General features: G+C 42.8%; 2 protein-coding genes and 1 long non-coding RNA gene across 4 annotated transcripts; all 3 read left to right on the top strand.

Moving 5' to 3' along the window:
* The first annotated feature begins 714 nt into the window (after positions 1 to 714).
* Positions 715 to 7939, top strand: LOC116649964 (uncharacterized). The gene is made up of 4 exons (XR_004302936.2): positions 715 to 817; positions 913 to 1045; positions 1156 to 1233; positions 1290 to 7939. It is a non-coding gene; the product is annotated as an uncharacterized lncRNA (long non-coding RNA).
* Positions 7940 to 8319: 380 nt separating this feature from the next.
* LOC116649967 (uncharacterized) lies at positions 8320 to 15998 on the top strand. Of its 2 annotated transcripts, XM_070210906.1 has the most exons (3): positions 8320 to 14581; positions 14776 to 15437; positions 15522 to 15997. In XM_070210906.1, the coding sequence occupies exon 1, from the start codon at positions 12347 to 12349 to the stop codon at positions 13289 to 13291; it is 945 nt and encodes a 314-aa protein (XP_070067007.1). In that variant the 5' UTR covers positions 8320 to 12346; the 3' UTR covers positions 13292 to 14581; positions 14776 to 15437; positions 15522 to 15997. The 2 variants fall into 2 exon arrangements, with proteins under 2 accessions (XP_070067007.1, XP_070067006.1); XM_070210905.1 differs by having other exon boundaries at positions 8320 to 15437; positions 15522 to 15998.
* A 4501-nt stretch (positions 15999 to 20499) lies between these two features.
* Positions 20500 to 20964, top strand: LOC138911560 (uncharacterized). The gene is made up of 2 exons (XM_070210917.1): positions 20500 to 20526; positions 20584 to 20964. The coding sequence occupies exons 1-2, from the start codon at positions 20500 to 20502 to the stop codon at positions 20962 to 20964; spliced, it is 408 nt and encodes a 135-aa protein (XP_070067018.1).
* Positions 20965 to 22265: the final 1301 nt, after the last annotated feature.

Below are 22265 nucleotides of genomic sequence, written 5' to 3'. Positions count from 1 at the left end.
ACGTAGTCGAACGGGTAATTTTTGGGGTAATATCTCTTGTTGGCATCGGACTCACAGTCTTGCAGACGGTTGTGCTGGTACTCTCGACCTTGAGTTTCCCGAAAACTGCTCTATGTGAGGTTAAAGGTCGCTTTTACTCCTTAACCGACGGTGCTGTGAGTCGCTTGTGGCTGTTTTGATCACCACCGATTTGCATACTAGGCTCTTCACAGAGCCTAAAATTGTAATAACCAGGTGAAATGTGATCAAATACAAATAATTTGGATAAGCCGAGCGAAAACGGAATAAGAAATGGCACAGGAACGATGGAATCGAGATATCAGAATAAAATGGAATGACCGAAATGGTGTTCTCTATTAAGTCCAACGAAATCGTGCAAAAAAAAAAAAAAAATGATGCTTTTTGCTTATTACTTGTTGAGCTGAAGAAGAAGTACGTTTATTCTAAACGCAGCTCAATGGAAGGTTTTTGTCATTGAATTATTTGTATAAATTGTTATTTTTAAGAAAAATCGCACCGATATTCGATTTATTACGAAACTTAATTTATAATTATGATTTAAAATTTTTTATAATACGAAAAAGTAATGCATATGTTTGTATTTTAATAGGTAAACGCAGCTCAATGGCAAAGTGGAAACATACAAAAATATAAAAGTTTCTCAGAATCAGTTTATCGAAAACCGATCTTGATACTTTACAACCCTAATGTTTGTTTACCTTTTGCACTTGCCAATTAATTGGTAAAAATAAATATATAAATTGATTTTGAAACTGCTGTGGAGGAAAAATAGCAAACGATACACATATAATATAATGTGCGTGTGTGTGTATACATGCACGTGAATTTGCACAGTGTGGTTTTAATTAACTAAATACCAATCAGAATTGTGTGTCTTTTTTTTATATTTAGGTATGTGAATATTTGGTGAAAGTAAGAATGGAGAAGCGCATACACTTGTTGTTCAACGGAGCGAAAGCCTATGTGTGCAGACATGTCTTGATGTACTTGCGTACATCAATATGGCGATCGGTTAAATTTTTGGGTATGCACTTGTACATATATGTATATACATACATATGTATAGACACCAATATGGCGAGCTTATCGGAGTCATTTTCTGTTTTATTTGTTTTAATATTTGTCACTTTTTAGATGCCCTTATGAAGTGAAGCGAAAAAATATGTGAGACAAATATGAATTAATCGGAAATTTGGCAATGGACGAGTTGAGGTAGGTGCACTGCTACTTATCTTGTTTGTAGCTGTTCCTGGAAACTTTTATTGCAGATCCATCAATGCTTGCTGGGGCGATATGCAAAATGTTGATGAAGTATGTGGCTCGAAGGACCAGATGATGTTGTACGGCGTCCGCAGGGCTTCCTGATGAACTTTACGAATTTCTGTATCGTTGGGGGAGTGTTTCTGCTCTGCACAAACTTACTTAAGAAGGTTTGAAAAAAACACGTTTGTTCGCTTACAGGTTATGTTTTCTTCTGTTCTATATTTTTAGAGTACATTACAATGTATTAGTGTAAGTGAGGTGAATTTCATGTTCCATGTACTGGTTCCGGAGTTACATGGCGGTTAGATGGTGACTTGCCGGATACACTTCTTGTGTGTACACACACTTTGTTTTTCAAGATATCTTGACCAAACTCGGCATTTATTAGTTTTACTTCACTCCTCATATATGTGCAAAATCCTATTGAGATCGGACCACTATATCATATAGGTGCCATGGGAACGATCGGTCGAAAATTAAGTTGTATGAAAAAACATTTTGTTTATCAAGATATCTTGCCAAACTCGGCATTTACTATTTTCCCGGTACTTCTTAGATAGGGGCAAAGCACCATGAGCATTATGAAAAGGTTGGGTCTGCAAGGGTATTAGATCTTTGGCGTGCCGAAGATAGCCCTTCTTTCTCGATTCAAATAATTTAGGAATAGCGGACAGTTTTGCAATGCCCCTGTAATTTTGTATATCAGACTTCCCACCTTTCTTGTGAAGAGGAATGATATAAGATTCTTTCCAAAGGTGGAAAGACAGAAGTTTCGAGGGATAGATTAAAAAGCTTTAGCAATGGATAAAAAATGGAAGAACTACACTCATTGAGTAGACAACTAGGAATATTGTCCGGCCCAGGAGAGTAAGAAGATTTTAAAGAGTTTATAGCTAATAGGAGAGAGGAGTGTGAAATAATGGGAGGAGGTATAGAACTAGCGGAAGAAATAGTATAAGGATAAGAATTAGTATTAGGACAGACTGGAAAGTAAGTTGATTGGAAAAAATTAGCAAAGAGGTTAGCAGAATCAGTGTCATTGCTAGCTTTATCCATCCTAAGAAAAAAAGAAGATGGCAAACTTGAAGATTTACGCTGCAAGTTTACAAAATTATAAAACTGTCTCGGATTTCGGGCGAATTGCCTTTTACAACGAGTTAGATAATTCTCATAGCATTGAGAATTAAGAAAAAAGAAGTTCGACTTGGCTATGGAATATTTAGCCAAGTCTGTACACGAACCAGACTCTTTAAACTTTTTAAAATATTTGGATTTTACATTTTTTAGATGTGATAATCTGGGATACTCCCAGGGAGGTTTTGAAAAAGTAGTCGAAGGAATTGATTTAGGAATACACACATCTAAGAGGGAGTTTAGGGTGATATAAAAAAAAATTATGGCTGTATTCATATCAACTGTGTCATATAAGAAAGACCAATCGGTTGAATAAATAAGCTGATTTAGCAAAGAATAATTTCCTTTGCGAAAGCAATAGCGGGGCTTATTGGCTGATGAGCACGAAATGAAAGGATTACAATTTAGCATTGCAATCTCTAAAGTTGGATGATAGACATCCTCAGAAAGAGATAAAGGAGGGTACCTAGACACATTAGAAATAAGGTAGTTAACAAATACAAGGTCAAGTGTTCTTTTCATATGATTAGAAATTGAATTGAATTGAATCTATAAAATCGTGCTGTGCTGAGGGCACTAGATAATTTTCAGCAGTGAATAATGACCAAGAGATGTTCGGCAAATTAAAATCACCCAACACCATTAAAAGGTCATTATCACGCTCGTGTGAAGAAACTTATTTAATACAAGTAATATGATTCATATAAACTTGAATATCAGAAGAAGAAGGGACATAAGAGCATGTTACATAGATATTCCGTGTAGGAAAAGACACCTTAACTGAGACAATCTCAGCGTCAGTAGGCGTACTAAAACAGAATAGTTCAGACTGGAGAGTGTCTTTAACGGCATTTAACACCCTACCACCTCGAGTCGGCCGATCAGTTCTAAACAAAATAAAGTTATTCGGTAAAATCTCAAAATCAGATATGGTTGAGTTTAACCATGTTTCTGAAAATGCTATTATATCCGAATCGAAGGAAGTGCTGGCCATGAAAAGATGCATTGAAATGAGAGCTCTGACATTCTGATAATAAATAAAGATTTGGTCAGAAGATGAAGCAAGTTTTTTGGGGCAGACATGGTACCCTGTATTGAAGGGACTGGAAGGGTGACAGGCTGGTTACGCTTTTTAGGCTTGAACTCATGAACAATCATGTGTGGAGGCCAAAATTTGGGATCACAAATGATTGGGAACATGTCATGTGAAACATTTATTTTGAATGATGATATTTCACGAGGGCTGGAGAAATTTAATTTGGGTCTTGACACGCTAGCAGAAGATTTGCTAGCAATATAGGCTGCCAATGGCTCAGAAGTGGTGTCCGACGAAAGTCGAGACACAAAAACTTGCCTACCAGGGGCAACTACCGTTGAAGTAGGCGCTGATGGGGCTGTAGGTAATACAGGAGTTGGAGGAGCTAACGAGGCACAATGATTGTTTTTAACAATCTGGGCAAGATTGCGCGCAGGTCTACCTTTGCGGCCGGGTGCTGACAGGGCTGAGGCAGTTTGATGAACTGGGACGGAATCAGGTACGGGCTCTACTGGGACTAGTAAAGACAACATTGGAGATACCTCCAAGTTGCTAGGAAGGGTCAAGAAAGTCGTAGATGTCTGAACAGACGTAGAGGGCAATTGCAAAAGTTAAGGCTCCAACCGGCGATTGGTTGGAGACTCAAATTTATATTTGCCAAGCAACTCGAAACTCGAGTCAAAATTTTATGCAACAACTTAGTTTTCCACCGATCGTTCCTATGGCAGCTATATGATATAGTGGTCCGATATTAATAAGATGTTGCATAAAACAATTTAATTTTCGACTGATCGTTCCTATGGCAGCTATATGATATAGTGGTCCGATCTTAGTAGGATTTTGCTTATAAATGAGGAGTATGACAAAACTAATAAATGCCCAGTTGGGTCAAGATATCTTGATAAACCAAATTTTTTTCATACAACAACTCAATTTTCTACCGATCGTTCCTATGGCAGCTATATGATATAGTGGTCCGATCTAAATAGGATTTCGCATTTATGTACGGAGTTTAGTAAAATTAATAAATGCCGAGTTTGGTCAAGATATCTTGAAAAAACAAAATGTTTTTTTATATAACAATTAAGTTTTCGACCGATCGTTCCTATGGCAGCTATATGATGTAGTGGTCCGATCTTAATAGAATTTTGCCTATATATGAGGAATTTAGTTCAACTAATAAAAGCCGAGTTGGGCCAGGATATCTTGATAAACAAAATGTTTTTTCATACAACTTAATTTTCGACCGATCGCTCCCATGGCAGTTATCTGATGTAGCGGGAGCCCATTCCAAATCAATGGCAGATCAAGCAATTGCAGAACTCTGCAAAGCCCTTGAATCTGCCGGTTTCCCCTTGCGAAAATGGACATCCAATGACAAGTACTTGCTTAAAGCGATTTCCAAGGACCACTTGCTTCGCGCCGTCTTCTTAGAGATTGAAGAGGCCTGTTTTACAAAGACTCTCGGGATCAGATGGAAAGCTGACACCGATGAGTTATTTTTCGCTCCATCCGAGCTAACAACCAAACTTGAAGTCCTTTCACAGATTGCCAAACTGTTCGATCCAGCAGGTTGGCTGGGTCCAGTCATTATTCAGGCAAAAATATTCATGCAGGAGATCTGGCTCCAAGAACTGGGCTGGGACGATCCGCTACCTGAGAGTCTTCTCAGTAAGTGGAATTTATTTCTGCAAGAGTATCCGGGTCTCAGTGCGATTCGCATCCCTAGATGGGTCGAATTCCGCCCACAGGGGACTATTTAATACCACGGGTTTTGTGACGCTTCGCAGCGTGCATATGGGGCCGCCATTTAGTACATCTATTTCATCTACATCTATCTATTTCTCCTAACAGCGAAAACGAGGGTCGCTCCGGTCAAGACGGTATCCATGCCACGACTAGAGCTTTGCGGAGTAGCACTTCTGTCCGAGTTATCCGCTGCACTCAGTCCCCAGCTACCTTCCGCTGGCGGCGACTGGTTCTATTGGACAGATTCCACACTTGTGCTAGCTTGGCTTCATAAGCCACCATGCGCCTACCTCAGAACCTATGGCCCATTCGTTTAGATCCCCTCCCTGATACCACAATAGAGCAACGTACGATTAAAGTAAACCTCGCAAACACGGCTCTCCCAATTTCTTTCCTCGAGAGCTTCTCCAAGTTCGATCGAGCCCTGCGAGTGTTAGCATACATCTATCATCATACATATTCTTCAAGCGTTGCAAACGATTATCGTTCCCGTCAACTATTGAAATTGACAGCAACGAGATTTCTTATGCACAAGAAATACTCATTCTCCTGACCCAGAAACAAGCATACTCGTCAGAGTACACTTGCTTGAGCACGAAGAAACAGCTCACTTCGAGCATGTGGTCGTATAAGAGCGGCCGAAGCACTCGGCTACGATGAGCGGTATCCAATCATACTGTCATACACATGTGCATATTCGCGTCTCTTGACCGCTTTCACCCATCTTATAGCCTTGCATGGAGGCAACCAGCTCATGATGCGTTTAATACGATCACAGTACTGGATTCCAAAGCTGAAGGTGTTGGTCAAATCGATATTCCTTTCTATGTGAAAAATTACACAGGGCGAGCCTGTCTTATTACAAAGGGCTACGTGTGCGTCTTTGTATGCTTCAGCACCAAAGCCATCCACCTAGAAGCTACATCTGACCTGACCACAGAAAAATTCCTAGCGGCATTTGCGAGATTTGTGGCACGAAGAGGGTGCCCAAGACAAATGCATTCCGACAACGTCAAAACCTTCTTCGGAGCGGCTGAAGTCCTATCGCGCGATTTTGTAGAAGCGCTTAAGACTCAACTCCAGGTCGTTTACAGTCTCCAGAAACTGTCCTGACACTTCAACCCTCCTAGTGCACCGCATATGGGTGGCCTGTGGGAGGCAGGTGTAAAGACTTTCAAAAATCTATTTTATAAATCTACATCGACCACCAAATACACCTTCGAAGAGCTTTCCACGCTCCTATCCGAAGTTGAAGTATGCCTGAATTCAAGACCCTTATCTCCAATGATCTCCTAGCTCTGACACCCGGTCATTCTCTAGTCGGGGGTCCTCTACTTTCCGCCACAGAGCCAGAGATCAAGGAAAACGCCGCGTCCATCATCAACCGCTGGCAGCGCTTGAAGGCTTTGCAACAACAGTTCTGTCTCCGTTGGAAACATGAGTATCTTTTAGAGTTACAGCAAAGAAACAAATGTCAAACTCCAACGCGAGACTTACAACGGGACGATCTAATCATTATTAAAGAAGATAATCTTCCAGTTAATGACTGGCGTCTAGGTCGAATCCAAACGACCTATCCTGGCGACGACCAAAGAGTCCGAGTGGTCGACGTGTTAACAGCCCGAGATGTCTCCAAGAGACCTATCTCTAAGCTGATCCTGCTCCCGATAGAATCTTATCTCCATTCTCCATCCAGTAGTAGAATCTCCAGTAAAGACTTGAATCCAAGATCCATACGTCTGCGGACCATCCGTATAAACCCGCATCAGTAATGTCTATTATGTTTTTTTTAACATTCTTCACGTAACAGCACGGGGAGTCCTGTCGCCGCAAGGACAAGTGCCGCAAGTGCCAGGGCGACCATCACACCTTGCTTCATTTCCAAGAAGCGCGTCGCATGCCATCGCGATCTCCAGAGCGATCCCAAACAATGCGCAGCACCAAGGCCCAAGCGCGACGCTCCGCGCCGCCTTCATCTGCTGGTTCCATCTCCTTGTCGACTTTAATGGAACACAAAAGGACAACCGTGCTCCCGAGAGCACTCATCCGACTTGGAAATGGCAAGGCGACCCGCGACACTCGGGCACTTTTAGACCCGTGCTGTCCGGTAGCTCTTATCTAGGCATCCTTGGCAAAGGCCTCCGGGCTATCCGTCACCCGCGGCCTTCGGGCTATCCGTCAATCTGGTTTTGTGCTTGGACTTACCCAGACTTAATTCTCCAAGGCGTCCTGCCGAGCCATGGCGGCGCACCACTGGCCCAAAACACGGTCTTCGGGTGGATACTGTCCGGCTTCTGCGCTCACCAGTAGGAACAGAGCCACTTCCCTCTCCCTTTTTCTTTTTGCAATACTGCAGGGCGGGCGGCATGTTCACACAACAAGTGTATCCGGCAGTCGCCATCCAACCGCCATGTAACCATGTAACAAGAAATTCACCTCACTTACACTAATACATTGTAATGTACTCTGAAAATATAGAACAGAAGGAAAAATAACCTGCAAGCGAACGAACGTGTTTTTTTCAAACCTTCTTAAGTAAATTTGTGCAGAGCAGAAACGCTCCCCCAATAATACAGAAATTCGTAAAGTTCATCTGGAAGCCCTGCGGACGCCCTACTACATCACATACAACAACTTATTTTTCGACCGACCGTTCCTATGGCAGCTACAAGATATAGTGGTCCGATCTTAATAGGATTTTGCATGTATATGAGGAGCGTAGTAAAACTAATAAATGCCGAGTTTGGTCAAGATATCTTGAAAAACAAAATGTTTTTTTATACAGTTTGGTCAAGATATCTTGAAAAAAAAAGTTTGTTTTTATACAACAATTTAATTTTAGCCCGATCGTTCCTATAGCAGCTATATAATATAGTGGTCCGATCTAAATAGGATTTTGCATGTATATGAGGAGCGTAGTAAAAGTAATAAATGCCGAGTTTGGTCAAGATATCTCGAAAAACAAAATGAACGTTCCTATGGCAGCTATATGATGTAGTGGTCCGATCTTAATAGAATTTTCCTATATACGTGGAGTTTAGTTAAACTTATAAGCTCCGAGTTTGGTCAAGATATCTTGAAAAACAAAATGTTTTTTCAGACGACAATTTAATTTTCGACCGATCGCTCCAATGGCAATTATATTATTTAGTGGTCCGACATAATAGGATTTTGCATATATATGAGGAGTTTACTAAAACTTGTAAATGCCAAGTTTAGTCAACAAAATGTTCTTCCATACAAAAACTTAACTTCGACTGATCGTTCCTATGGCAGCTATATGATATAGTGGTCCGATATTAATATGATTTTGCCTGTATATGGAGAGTATAGTTAATCCAATTGTTCGGCCATATACCTCATATATACATTAGTCAGGATATCAATAGCAATGTCAAAACAGATTGTGTTAAGATTATGCTGATTCTCTTCTATTTGAATGTCATAAGCACTCATACACATGTACGAAGCCTCGCTCTCTTTCGAACTCTGTAATTGATAAAGGTTTTATCGAACTTCTCGCAAAATACAGCATCGACAGCAACATTTGGCCAGCTCTTCTTTCTTGTTGCCGTTGCTTCGTCGCTGGAAACTTGCTACCTTCGCTTTGCTGCTGCATTCTTGTTACCGTTGCTTCATCGCTGGAAGCTCGCTGCCTCTGCTTGTTTACTGCATTTTGCTTCATCACTGCAAGCGACCCTCACATAGGTGAGCGCAACATTTACGTCTTAGCTGTTCTGTTAACAGTGGGAGCATTTGAACTCTCGCTCGCTCAGATTGGTGAGAGTGACATTATCAGGTTAAAGTTAAGCTGTGAAAATTTGGCAGTATCAAAACTGTTGCTCGGTCACATCGGTGATCACAACATTCTCGATACATAATGTCAACTCTTGAAGCAAACTTACGTAAGCGAGCGAGCATAAAACGCAATATCGCACACTTAGAGGATGTTGTAAGAGGGTCTCCTGAGGTCGATGGCAGTGAAAAAAGATTATCACACGGTGAGCTACAATTACGCTTGGACATGTTGGAGATATACATTAAGGAGGTTTTGAAAGTACAATCTGAAATTTAATTGGAAGATCCTCAGGACAATGGACGTGCAGAGGTGGAAGACACATATGTGAGTATCAAATTGTCCATCCAATCCCAAGTGGATGATGTACTGCACAGCACCTCATTTTCTAACCCTGCTCCAATTCGCTCTTCGCCGCCATCGAGTCTTCCTCGATTGGCTTTGCCTGTACTTGATGGGAAACGAGCAGAGTTTAAAAACTTCATTGCATCATTCAATCAGATTATCGTTCGTGAGTACTCTCCTTCGAACATTGAAAAGTTTAATCATCTGCCGAATTGCTTGAAGGGCCCTGCCCTACAGGCAGTAAAGGCATTCCAGGAAAATTATCCCAAGGCTCTTGCTCGTTTAAGTGAACGTTATAACAATCCTACACTAAGATTTTTAGACACAATAGAATCACTATTCAATCTACAGCCAGTCGACAAACCGGACGGTATTCATCATTATCGTCATTGGGTACCGGATCAGATATTGCCCAAGCCCTGTTGATATTCATCGTCATCGGAAAATGTGACCAGCAAACTCGTAACAAGTGGAATGGGTCTCTTGACTTACGTACATTGCCAAATTGGGCTCACTGCACAACTATTTTGGAACGTCATTGTCAGTTTCTGCAATCAAGCGGCATTGCATCGTATCGAATGGCTGATTCTTCGAAACAAAAACACGTGTACAAGCCTAGCAAGGGATTATTATTTGTTATTACTGATCCAACATGCATTGTTTGTTCCAGCTCCGACCATAAAATTGTGCAATGTTCTCAGTTTCAAGACATGAGTCCAAAACTCTCAAGTACAGAGTCGTAAAAAATGCTGGTCTTTGCATTAATTGCCTTCAATTAGGACAGCGGATGGCTCAGTGCCCGTCTAACAATCGTTGTCGAAGCTGCAAGCATCGCCATCACACTTTTCTGCATTTTGGTCAACCGCCTGCATCATCATCGTCTACATCGCCATCATCCATAGCGCAAATATCCTCAACAACGACTCCTGGTGCAACGCACTCGCATATGAATCGATCGCCAGGCGGACAAATAATTCTTGCTACTGCAAAGGTACTAGTGCGAGATTCATCAGGGGCGTATAAACAAGGCAGAGCATTGCTTGACTCATGTTCCCAAGTCAATTTCATAACTGATTAATTCGCCCAACGGCTGCATCTACGCCGTGATAAGCATCATTTCGAAATCCGCTGCATAGGGGAGACCTCGACTAAAATTAACAACTGTACAACTACTGGAATTAACCATATTTGTCACCATTTGAAGTAACACTACAGTTCTGCATAACGGCTCACATTGGCCTACCAGCCGGATTGGGAAATCGACACCTCAGATTGGAGGTTGCCCGCGAATACACCACTTGCGGACGAAACTTTCCACAGGTCAGGTCGGATTGATCTCCTTCTCGGTACCAAGGCATTTTTCGAATGTCTGGCTGTTGGAAAGATTAAGCTCGGAGGCAATTGCCAGTCCTTTAGAAAAAGTTGCTTGGATGCGTTGTGTCTGGCAAGTATCGTCATCAGTCAGGTAAGCAGTCATCAACGTGCTTGCTTTCTGTGGAGGAGTCCATTGACAAAAATCTTCAATTACTGTGGAGCATTGACGCTCTAGTAAATTCTCCAAAGTCAATCAATCCAGAACATCGGCTCTGTGAAGATATGTATTCAAGGACAACACAGATGAGTAACGGCAGGATTGTTGTGCGTCTACCTTTCAAGGGAGATCCAATGTGCCTTGGCAATTCAAGCGATGTTGCACGTCGTCATTTTTTGTCGCTCGAGAGGCGCCTCAGTCAGCAGCCTACTGTTTAATCGCAATATGTAACCTTCATGAAAGAATATGAGGATCTTGGCCATATGACTTTAGTGACGAATGCGAGATTAAGTGAGCCACACTTTTATATACCTCACCATTGTGTTTTTAGGCCCAGCAGTGCATCAATGAAGTTACGAGTCGTGTTTGACGCCTCGTGCACTTCATCGTCCCAGCATTCATTGAATGATTTGCTTCTGGTTGGCCCAACACTCCAAGAAGATCTGTATATACTTCTCCGTTTTCGATTGGTTCGTTACGCCATCACAGCGGACATTACGAAAATGTATAGACAAGATTTAGTCAGCCCAGTGGATCGGTAATTTCAATATATATTTTGGAGAGCATCCCCTGATGCTGATTTGCAGACCCTTGAGCTAAATACTGTGACGTGTGGAACAGCCTCGGCCCCATACTTAGCAGTTCGTAGTTTCCAATATCTGGCAGATACGCATGTGAACGAGTTTCCCATTGGCGCATCCATTGTAAAATCATCGTTTTATGTTGATGACCTGCTAAGCGGAGCAAACGAGCTCATCGAGTTGCAGAACATCAAACACGAGGTCACCGAGATACTTCGCCGAGGACACTTCCCATTGGTTAAGTGGCACTCCAATCATCCCGCCGTCAGGAACGACGAATCGGTAACGGATTTAAACTTGGATGAAAACGCTGTCACTAGCGCACTTGGACTAGCTTGGGATCAACGTCGTGATGTTCTACTATTTGAATTTAAACCCAAAAAATTGTATTCAACAGTCACAAAGAGGATTATTCTCTCGACTGCGTCTTCTCTGTTCGATCCATTAGGATTGCTGGCACCAATCATTATCGTCTCGAAAATCATCATACAGGAGCTATGGCTGCTAAAACTCGCCTGGGATGAATCTGTTCCACAATCACTTCTACAAGCATGGAGAAGCTGCGTAATGTCTCTCAAGGAATTGTCGTCGATTTCAGTACCCCGTTTTTGCTTGCAAGCTGAGCTCACAGCATACGTGCTTACGGCTGTCGCGTATATGTACGTTTCGCGGACTCGTATGGCAATGTCCAGGTTCAGCTCGTCAAAGGCATCTTTTACTTGTTCCCAAGGAATCTCAATTTGTCTACAATTATGTTCGGCATCTTCACTTGCGCAATTACCATGCAGGACCAAAGGCATTAGTTGGACTGCTGCGGCTTCAATTCTGGGTCATAAACGCAAGAGCTTTAACAAGCAGCATTGTTCGTTCTTGTGTACACTGTGTCAGATATGGTCCAGTTCTACTTCGTCAAGTCATGGGTTCCCTACCACCAGAGCGCTTATCCACAGACAAGCCATTTCGCCGTTGGAGTCGACTTCTGCGGTCCAGTTTACACCTATCTTCGAATACGTGGCAAGGGTCCCACAAAATCCCATAACGCCATATATGTCTGCATGGCCGTAAAGGCCGTTCACATTGAAATCGTGTCAGATCTTTCAACGAATAAGTTTTTGGAATCGTTGAAACGCATGGTTGCCCGTCGTGGACCAGTATCGCACATCTATTGTGACAACGCCACAAATTTTGTCGGAGCATCCAACAAGCTACTCGAGTTAAAGAAGTTCATGTTCAACACTAGCACTCAAGATGCTGTCCTATCATATTGTTCCTCTGAAGAGACAACCTTTCATTTCATTCTACCTAGGGCTCCACACTTTGGCGGTCTTTGGGAGGCCGCTGTCAAGAGCGCAAAGAGTCTGCTGGTGTGTACCCTCGCTTACACCCGGTTCACCTTTGAGGAACTGAACACCGCAGTCGTTGAGATAGAAGCAGTACTCAACTCTCGCCCGCTGTATTCTGATCCCAACGATTTCAGGGCTCTCACTGCAGGATACTTTCTAAATGGAGATGCACCGCGCGCTTTACCCGAGCGTGAGATTATCACCAACAACATCTCCAACTTGGATCGTTACGAGCAGATCACAGCTGTTAAACAGCAATTCTGGCGTCGTTGGTCTGCGGAGTATGCGAACGAGCTTCGAGCCAGGACAAAATGGACTTCAGCTTCCCCAAATCTCACAGTTGACTCTATGGTCATCATACATGAGGACAACACACCGCCATTACACTGGAAATTAGGGCGTGTTGAGTCTGTTGTGAGTGGCAAAGATGACCGGGTCCGTGTCGCACATATTCACACTGCCACTGGACTCTGTTGCTGGCCAGTACATTAACTGGCTGTTCTACCTGTCGCTAGAAAGATAATTCATGTTCGGTCATATAGCTCATATATACATTAGTCAGGGTATCAATAGCAATGTCAAAGCAGATTATGTTAAGATTATGCTAATTCTCTTCTATTTGAATGTCATAAGCACACATACACATGTACGAAGCCTCGCTCTCTTGCGAACTCTGTAATTGCTCGGTCCCTTTAATCTTAATTTATGTTAAGAAATCAGTTCTGTAAGCATCATCATAGAGGTCATTCGTGTTGCTCATCAATTTGTAAAACCTTTATTAAAACTGCATACCATCCACACACGTCCACTTGAGATAAGATTCTTAAAAGGTCTAAAAAACGCTTTTGATCCAACATTTTGACGCCCAACGTGGGGCTAGTGTGTGGAAATTGACGGCATATCGTTGCCGCACAACGAACTTCTTGCAAAATACAGCATCGACAGCAACATTTGGCCAGCTCTTCTTTCTTGTTGCCGTTGCTTCGTCGCTGGAAACTCGCTACCTTGGCTTCGCTACTGCATTCTTGTAGTCGTTACTTCGCGCTGGATACGCTCTGAGGTTGATTGCTCATTGCCTTTGCCTCACATCTCCTTTCTCGTTGCCGTAGCTTCGTCGCTCGAAACTCGCTACCTTCGCTTTGCTGCTGCATTCTCGTTACCGTTGCTTCGTCGCTGGAAGCTCGCTGCCTCTGCTTGTTCTCTGCATTTTGCTTCATCACTGCAAGCGACCCTCACATCGGTGAGCGCAACATTTTCGTCTTAGATGTTCTGTTAACAGTGGGAGCATTTGAACTCTCGCTCGCTCAGATTGGTGAGAGTGACATTATCAGGTCAAAGTTAAGCTGTGAAAATTTGGCAGTATCAAAACTGTCGCTCGGTCACAACATTCTCGATACATAATCTCAACTCTTGAAGCAAACTTACGTAAGCGAACGAGCATAAAACGCAATATCGCACACTTAGAGGATGTTGTAATAGTGTCTACTGAGGTTGATGGCAGTGAAAAAAGATTATCACACGGTGAGCTACAATTACGCTTGGACATGTTGGAGATATACATTACGGAGGTTTTGAAAGTACAATCTGAAATTTAATTGGAAGATCCTCAGGACAATGGACGTGCAGAGGTGGATGATGTACTGCACAGCACCTCATTTTCTAACGCTGCTCCAATTCGCTCTTCGCCGCCATCGAGCCTTCCTCGATTGGCTCCGCCAGTATTTGATGGGAAACGAGCAGCGTTTAAAAACTGCATTACATCATTCAATCAGATTATCGGTCGTGAGTACTCTCTTTCGAACATTGAAAAGTTTAATTATCTGCCGAATTGCTTGAAGGGCCCTGCCCTACAGGCAGTAAAGGCATTCCAAGTGACTCAGGAAAATTATCCCAAAGCTCTTGCTCGTTTAAGTGAACGTTATGACAATCCTACACTTACATTTTTAGACACAATATAATCACTATTCAATCTACAGCCAGTCGACAAACCGGACGGAAATCAGCTGCGCAGTCTGCTGGACAATGCGTCAGCCCTGTATTCATCATTATCGTCATTGGGTACCGGATCAGATATTGCCCAAGCCCTGTTGATATTCATCGTCATCGGAAAATGTGACCAGCAAACTCGTAACAAGTGGAATGTAACATTGCCAAATTGGGCTCACTGCACAACTATTTTGGAACGTCATTGTCAGTTTCTGCAATCAAGCCGCATTGCATCGTATCGAATGGCTGATTCTTCGAAACAAAAACATGTGTACAAGCCTAGCAAGGGATTATCATTTGTTATTACTAATCCAACATGCATTGTTTGTTCCAGCTCCGACCATAAAATTGTGCAATGTTCTCAGTTTCAAGACATGAGTCCAAAACTCTCAAGTACAGAGTCGTAAAAAATGCTGGTCTTTGCATTAATTGCCTTCAATTAGGACAGCGGATGGCTCAGTGCCCGTCTAACAATCGTTGTCGAAGCTGCAAGCATCGCCATCACACTTTTCTGCATTTTGGTCAACCGCCATCATTATCGTCTACATCGCCATCATCCATAGCGCAAATATCCTCAACAACGACTCCTTGTGCAACGGACTCGCATATGAATCAATCGCCAGGCGGAGAAATAATTCTTGCTACTGCAAAGGTAATTAACCGTAGGACAACTCTCGGTGTTGTCCTTCTACATAAGTTGAACTGTCTCTACCCCTAATGAAATCGTTGCTTTCAGGATACCTTCGTTTTACTTTGTCCTATCCACTTAACACTCTTTATCTAACTGACATTGCTTTACTTTATTAACAATTTTCTTACTTTCTTTTTTCCTATTTAATGTATTTTCTTTATTAATATAGCAAATTAAGATTATTTTTAATTTCACTTGAGATAACTTTTTTCCTACTTACAACCTTCTGCGTAGGCTCTAATAGCGTCACTGACAAAATTAGCTGTGAAAAGGGGCACAGCTGGCCGGACTTCCAAATAAAACACCTCCATCGGTCGGTGATGCTATTTAGAAAATTGTATCCTTTAACTAGGCTTTAAGCATATAATTATATTGTACAATCTTTTGAATAATGAGGAAGACACTCGTTTTGTCGACCATTAATAAATAAATAAATAAATAAATAAATAAATAAATAAATAAAAAAATAAAAATGACTTTAGTGACGAGCCACACTTTTATATACCTCACCATTGTGTTTTTAAGCCCAGCAGTGCATCAATGAAGTTACGAGTCGTGTTTGACGCCTCGTGCACTTCATCGTGCCAGCATTCATTGAATGATTTGCTTCTCGTTGGCCCAACACTCCAAGAAGATCTGTATATGCGTCTCCTTCGTTTTGGATTGGTTCGTTACGCCATCACAGCGGACATTACGAATATGTATAGACAAGTTTTAGTCAGCCCAGTGGATCGGTAATTTCAATATATATTTTGGAGAGCATCTCCTGATGCTGATTTGCAGACCTTTGAGCTAAATACTGTGACGTGTGGAACGGCCTCGGCCCCATACTTAGCAGTTCGCAGTTTCCAATATCTGGCAGATCTTCATGTGAACGAGTTTCCCATTGGCGCATCCATTGTAAAATCATCGTTTTATGTTGATGATCTGCTAAGCGGAGCAAACGAGCTCATCGAGTTGCAGAACATCAAACACGAGGTCACCGAGATTCTTCGCCGAGGACACTTCCCATTGGTTAAGTGGCACTCCAATCATCCCGCCGTCAGGAACGACGAATCGGTAACGGATTTAAATTTGGATGAAAACGCTGTCACTAGCGCACTTGGCGTAGCTTGGGATCAACGTCGTGATGTGCTACTATTTGAGGTGAATGATAGCATTTGAAAGCATGGAGAAGCTGCGTAATGTCTCTCAAGGAATTGTCGTCGATTTCAGTACCCCGTAATTGCTTGCAAGCTGAGCTCACAGCAAACGTGCTTACGGCTGTTGCATATATGTACGTTTCGCGGACTCGTATGGCAATGTCCAGGTTCAGCTCGTCAAAGGCATCTTTTACTTGTTCCCAAGGAATCTCAATTTGTCTACAATTATGTTCGGCATCTTCACTTGCGCAATTACCATGCAGGACCAAAGGCATTAGTTGGACTGCTGCGGCTTCAATTCTGGGTCATAAACGCAAGAGCTTTAACACGCAGCATTGTTCGTTCTTGTGTACACTGTGTCAGATATGGTCCAGTTCTACTTCGTCAAGTCATGGGTTCCCTACCACCTGAGCGTTTATGCACAGACAAGCCATTTCGCCACGTTGGAGTCGACTTCTGCGGTCCAGTGAACACCTATCTTCGAATACGTGGCAAGGGTCCCACAAAATCCTATATCGCCATATATGTCTGCATGGCCGTAAAGGCCGTTCACATTGAAATCGTTATCAGATCTTTCAACGAATAAGTTTTTGGAATCGTTGAAACGCATGGTTGCCCGTCGTGGACCAGTATCGCACATCTATTGTGACAACGCTACAAATTTTGTCGGAGCATCCAACAAGCTACTCGAGTTAAAGAAGTTCATGTTCAACACTAGCACTCAAGATGCTGTCCTATCATATTGTTCCTCTGAAGAGACAGCCTTTCATTTCATTCTACCTAGGGCTCCACACTTTGGCGGTCTTTGGGAGGTCTGCGGAGTATGCGAACGAGCTTCGAGCCAGGACAAAATGGACTTCAGCTTCCCCAAATCTCACAGTTGACTCTATGGTCATCATACATGAGGACAACACACCGCCATTACACTGGAAATTAGGGCGTGTTGAGTCTGTTGTGAGTGGCAAAGATGACCGGGTCCGTGTCGCATATATTCGCACTGCCACTGGACTCTGTTGCTGGCCAGTACATTAGCTGGCTGTTCTACCTGTCGCTAAAAAGATAATTCATGTTCGGTCATATAGCTCATATATACATTAGTCAGGGTATCAATAGCAATGTCAAAGCAGATTATGTTAAGATTATGCTAATTCTCTTCTATTTGAATGTCATAAGCACACATACACATGTACGAAGCCTCGCTCTCTTGCGAACTCTGTAATTGCTCGGTCCCTTTAATCTTAATTTATGTTAAGAAATCAGTTCTGTAAGCATCATCATAGAAGTCATTCGTGTTGCTCATCAATTTGTAAAACCTTTATTAAAACTGCATACCATCCACACACGTCCACTTGAGATAAGATTCTTAAAAGGTCTAAAAAACGCTTTTGATCCAACATTTTGACGCCCAACGTGGGGCTAGTGTGTGGAAATTGACGGCATATCGTTGCCGCACAACGAACTTCTTGCAAAATACAGCATCGACAGCAACATTTGGCCAGCTCTTCTTTCTTGTTGCCGTTGCTTCGTCGCTGGAAACTCGCTACCTTGGCTTCGCTACTGCATTCTTGTAGTCGTTACTTCGCGCTGGATACGCTCTGAGGTTGATTGCTCATTGCCTTTGCCTCACATCTCCTTTCTCGTTGCCGTAGCTTCGTCGCTCGAAACTCGCTACCTTCGCTTTGCTGCTGCATTCTCGTTACCGTTGCTTCGTCGCTGGAAGCTCGCTGCCTCTGCTTGTTCTCTGCATTTTGCTTCATCACTGCAAGCGACCCTCACATCGGTGAGCGCAACATTTTCGTCTTAGATGTTCTGTTAACAGTGGGAGCATTTGAACTCTCGCTCGCTCAGATTGGTGAGAGTGACATTATCAGGTCAAAGTTAAGCTGTGAAAATTTGGCAGTATCAAAACTGTCGCTCGGTCACAACATTCTCGATACATAATCTCAACTCTTGAAGCAAACTTACGTAAGCGAACGAGCATAAAACGCAATATCGCACACTTAGAGGATGTTGTAATAGTGTCTACTGAGGTTGATGGCAGTGAAAAAAGATTATCACACGGTGAGCTACAATTACGCTTGGACATGTTGGAGATATACATTACGGAGGTTTTGAAAGTACAATCTGAAATTTAATTGGAAGATCCTCAGGACAATGGACGTGCAGAGGTGGATGATGTACTGCACAGCACCTCATTTTCTAACGCTGCTCCAATTCGCTCTTCGCCGCCATCGAGCCTTCCTCGATTGGCTCCGCCAGTATTTGATGGGAAACGAGCAGCGTTTAAAAACTGCATTACATCATTCAATCAGATTATCGGTCGTGAGTACTCTCTTTCGAACATTGAAAAGTTTAATTATCTGCCGAATTGCTTGAAGGGCCCTGCCCTACAGGCAGTAAAGGCATTCCAAGTGACTCAGGAAAATTATCCCAAAGCTCTTGCTCGTTTAAGTGAACGTTATGACAATCCTACACTTACATTTTTAGACACAATAGAATCACTATTCAATCTACAGCCAGTCGACAAACCGGACGGAAATCAGCTGCGCAGTCTGCTGGACAATGCGTCAGCCCTGTATTCATCATTATCGTCATTGGGTACCGGATTGCCCAAGCCCTGTTGATATTCATCGTCATCGGAAAATGTGACCAGCAAACTCGTAACAAGTGGAATGTAACATTGCCAAATTGGCTCACTGCACAACTATTTTGGAACGTCATTGTCAGTTTCTGCAATCAAGCCGCATTGCATCGTATCGAATGGCTGATTCTTCGAAACAAAAACATGTGTACAAGCCTAGCAAGGGATTATCATTTGTTATTACTAATCCAACATGCATTGTTTGTTCCAGCTCCGACCATAAAATTGTGCAATGTTCTCAGTTTCAAGACATGAGTCCAAAACTCTCAAGTACAGAGTCGTAAAAAATGCTGGTCTTTGCATTAATTGCCTTCAATTAGGACATCCGATGGCTCAGTGTCCGTCTAACAATCGTTGTCGAAGCTGTAAGCATCGCCATCACACGTTTCTGCATTTTGGTCAACCGCCATCATTATCGTCTACATCGCCATCATCCATAGCGCAAATATCCTCAACAACGACTCCTTGTGCAACGGACTCGCATATGAATCAATCGCCAGGCGGAGAAATAATTCTTGCTACTGCAAAGGTAATTAACCGTAGGACAACTCTCGGTGTTGTCCTTCTACATAAGTTGAACTGTCTCTACCCCTAATGAAATCGTTGCTTTCAGGATACCTTCGTTTTACTTTGTCCTATCCACTTAACACTCTTTATCTAACTGACATTGCTTTACTTTATTAACAATTTTCTTACTTTCTTTTTTCCTATTTAATGTATTTTCTTTATTAATATAGCAAATTAAGATTATTTTTAATTTCACTTGAGATAACTTTTTTCCTACTTACAACCTTCTGCGTAGGCTCTAATAGCGTCACTGACAAAATTAGCTGTGAAAAGGGGCACAGCTGGCCGGACTTCCAAATAAAACACCTCCATCGGTCGGTGATGCTATTTAGAAAATTGTATCCTTTAACTAGGCTTTAAGCATATAATTATATTGTACAATCTTTTGAATAATGAGGAAGACACTCGTTTTGTCGACCATTAATAAATAAATAAATAAATAAATAAATAAAAAAATAAAAATGACTTTAGTGACGAGCCACACTTTTATATACCTCACCATTGTGTTTTTAAGCCCAGCAGTGCATCAATGAAGTTACGAGTCGTGTTTGACGCCTCGTGCACTTCATCGTGCCAGCATTCATTGAATGATTTGCTTCTCGTTGGCCCAACACTCCAAGAAGATCTGTATATACGTCTCCTTCGTTACGCCATCACAGCGGACATTACGAATATGTATAGACAAGTTTTAGTCAGCCCAGTGGATCGGTAATTTCAATATATATTTTGGAGAGCATCCCCTGATGCTGATTTGCAGACCTTTGAGCTAAATACTGTGACGTGTGGAACGGCCTCGGCCCCATACTTAGCAGTTCGCAGTTTCCAATATCTGGCAGATCTTCATGTGAACGAGTTTCCCATTGGCGCATCCATTGTAAAATCATCGTTTTATGTTGATGATCTGCTAAGCGGAGCAAACGAGCTCATCGAGTTGCAGAACATCAAACACGAGGTCACCGAGATACTTCGCCGAGGACACTTCCCATTGGTTAAGTGGCACTCCAATCATCCCGCCGTCAGGAACGACGAATCGGTAACGGATTTAAATTTGGATGAAAACGCTGTCACTAGCGCACTTGGCGTAGCTTGGGATCAACGTCGTGATGTGCTACTATTTGAGGTGAATGATAGCATTTGAAAGCATGGAGAAGCTGCGTAATGTCTCTCAAGGAATTGTCGTCGATTTCAGTACCCCGTAATTGCTTGCAAGCTGAGCTCACAGCAAACGTGCTTACGGCTGTTGCATATATGTACGTTTCGCGGACTCGTATGGCAATGTCCAGGTTCAGCTCGTCAAAGGCATCTTTTACTTGTTCCCAAGGAATCTCAATTTGTCTACAATTATGTTCGGCATCTTCACTTGCGCAATTACCATGCAGGACCAAAGGCATTAGTTGGACTGCTGCGGCTTCAATTCTGGGTCATAAACGCAAGAGCTTTAACACGCAGCATTGTTCGTTCTTGTGTACACTGTGTCAGATATGGTCCAGTTCTACTTCGTCAAGTCATGGGTTCCCTACCACCTGAGCGTTTATGCACAGACAAGCCATTTCGCCACGTTGGAGTCGACTTCTGCGGTCCAGTGAACACCTATCTTCGAATACGTGGCAAGGGTCCCACAAAATCCTATATCGCCATATATGTCTGCATGGCCGTAAAGGCCGTTCACATTGAAATCGTTATCAGATCTTTCAACGAATAAGTTTTTGGAATCGTTGAAACGCATGGTTGCCCGTCGTGGACCAGTATCGCACATCTATTGTGACAACGCTACAAATTTTGTCGGAGCATCCAACAAGCTACTCGAGTTAAAGAAGTTCATGTTCAACACTAGCACTCAAGATGCTGTCCTATCATATTGTTCCTCTGAAGAGACAGCCTTTCATTTCATTCTACCTAGGGCTCCACACTTTGGCGGTCTTTGGGAGGCCGCTGTCAAGAGCGCAAAGAGTCTGCTGGTGCGTACCCTCGCTTACACCCGGTTCACCTATGAGGAACTGAACACCGCAGTCGTTGAGATAGAAGCAGTACTCAACTCTCGCCCGCTGTATTCTGATCCCAACGATTTCAGGGCTCTCACTGCAGGATACTTTCTAAATGGAGATGCACCGCGCGCTTTACCCGAGCGTGAGATTATCACCAACAACATCTCCAACTTGGATCGTTACGAGCAGATCACAGCTGTTAAACAGCAATTCTGGCGTCGTTGGTCTGCGGAGTATGCGAACGAGCTTCGAGCCAGGACAAAATGGACTTCAGCTTCCCCAAATCTCACAGTTGACTCTATGGTCATCATACATGAGGACAACACACCGCCATTACACTGGAAATTAGGGCGTGTTGAGTCTGTTGTGAGTGGCAAAGATGACCGGGTCCGTGTCGCATATATTCGCACTGCCACTGGACTCTGTTGCTGACCAGTACATTAGCTGGCTGTTC

Source organism: Drosophila virilis, unplaced genomic scaffold, assembly GCF_030788295.1.
Source record: "Drosophila virilis strain 15010-1051.87 unplaced genomic scaffold, Dvir_AGI_RSII-ME tig00001568, whole genome shotgun sequence".
NCBI lineage: Eukaryota > Metazoa > Arthropoda > Insecta > Diptera > Drosophilidae > Drosophila > Drosophila virilis.
The sequence above is the reverse complement of the archived record's forward strand: the minus strand, read 5'-3'. Positions and strand labels throughout refer to the sequence as shown.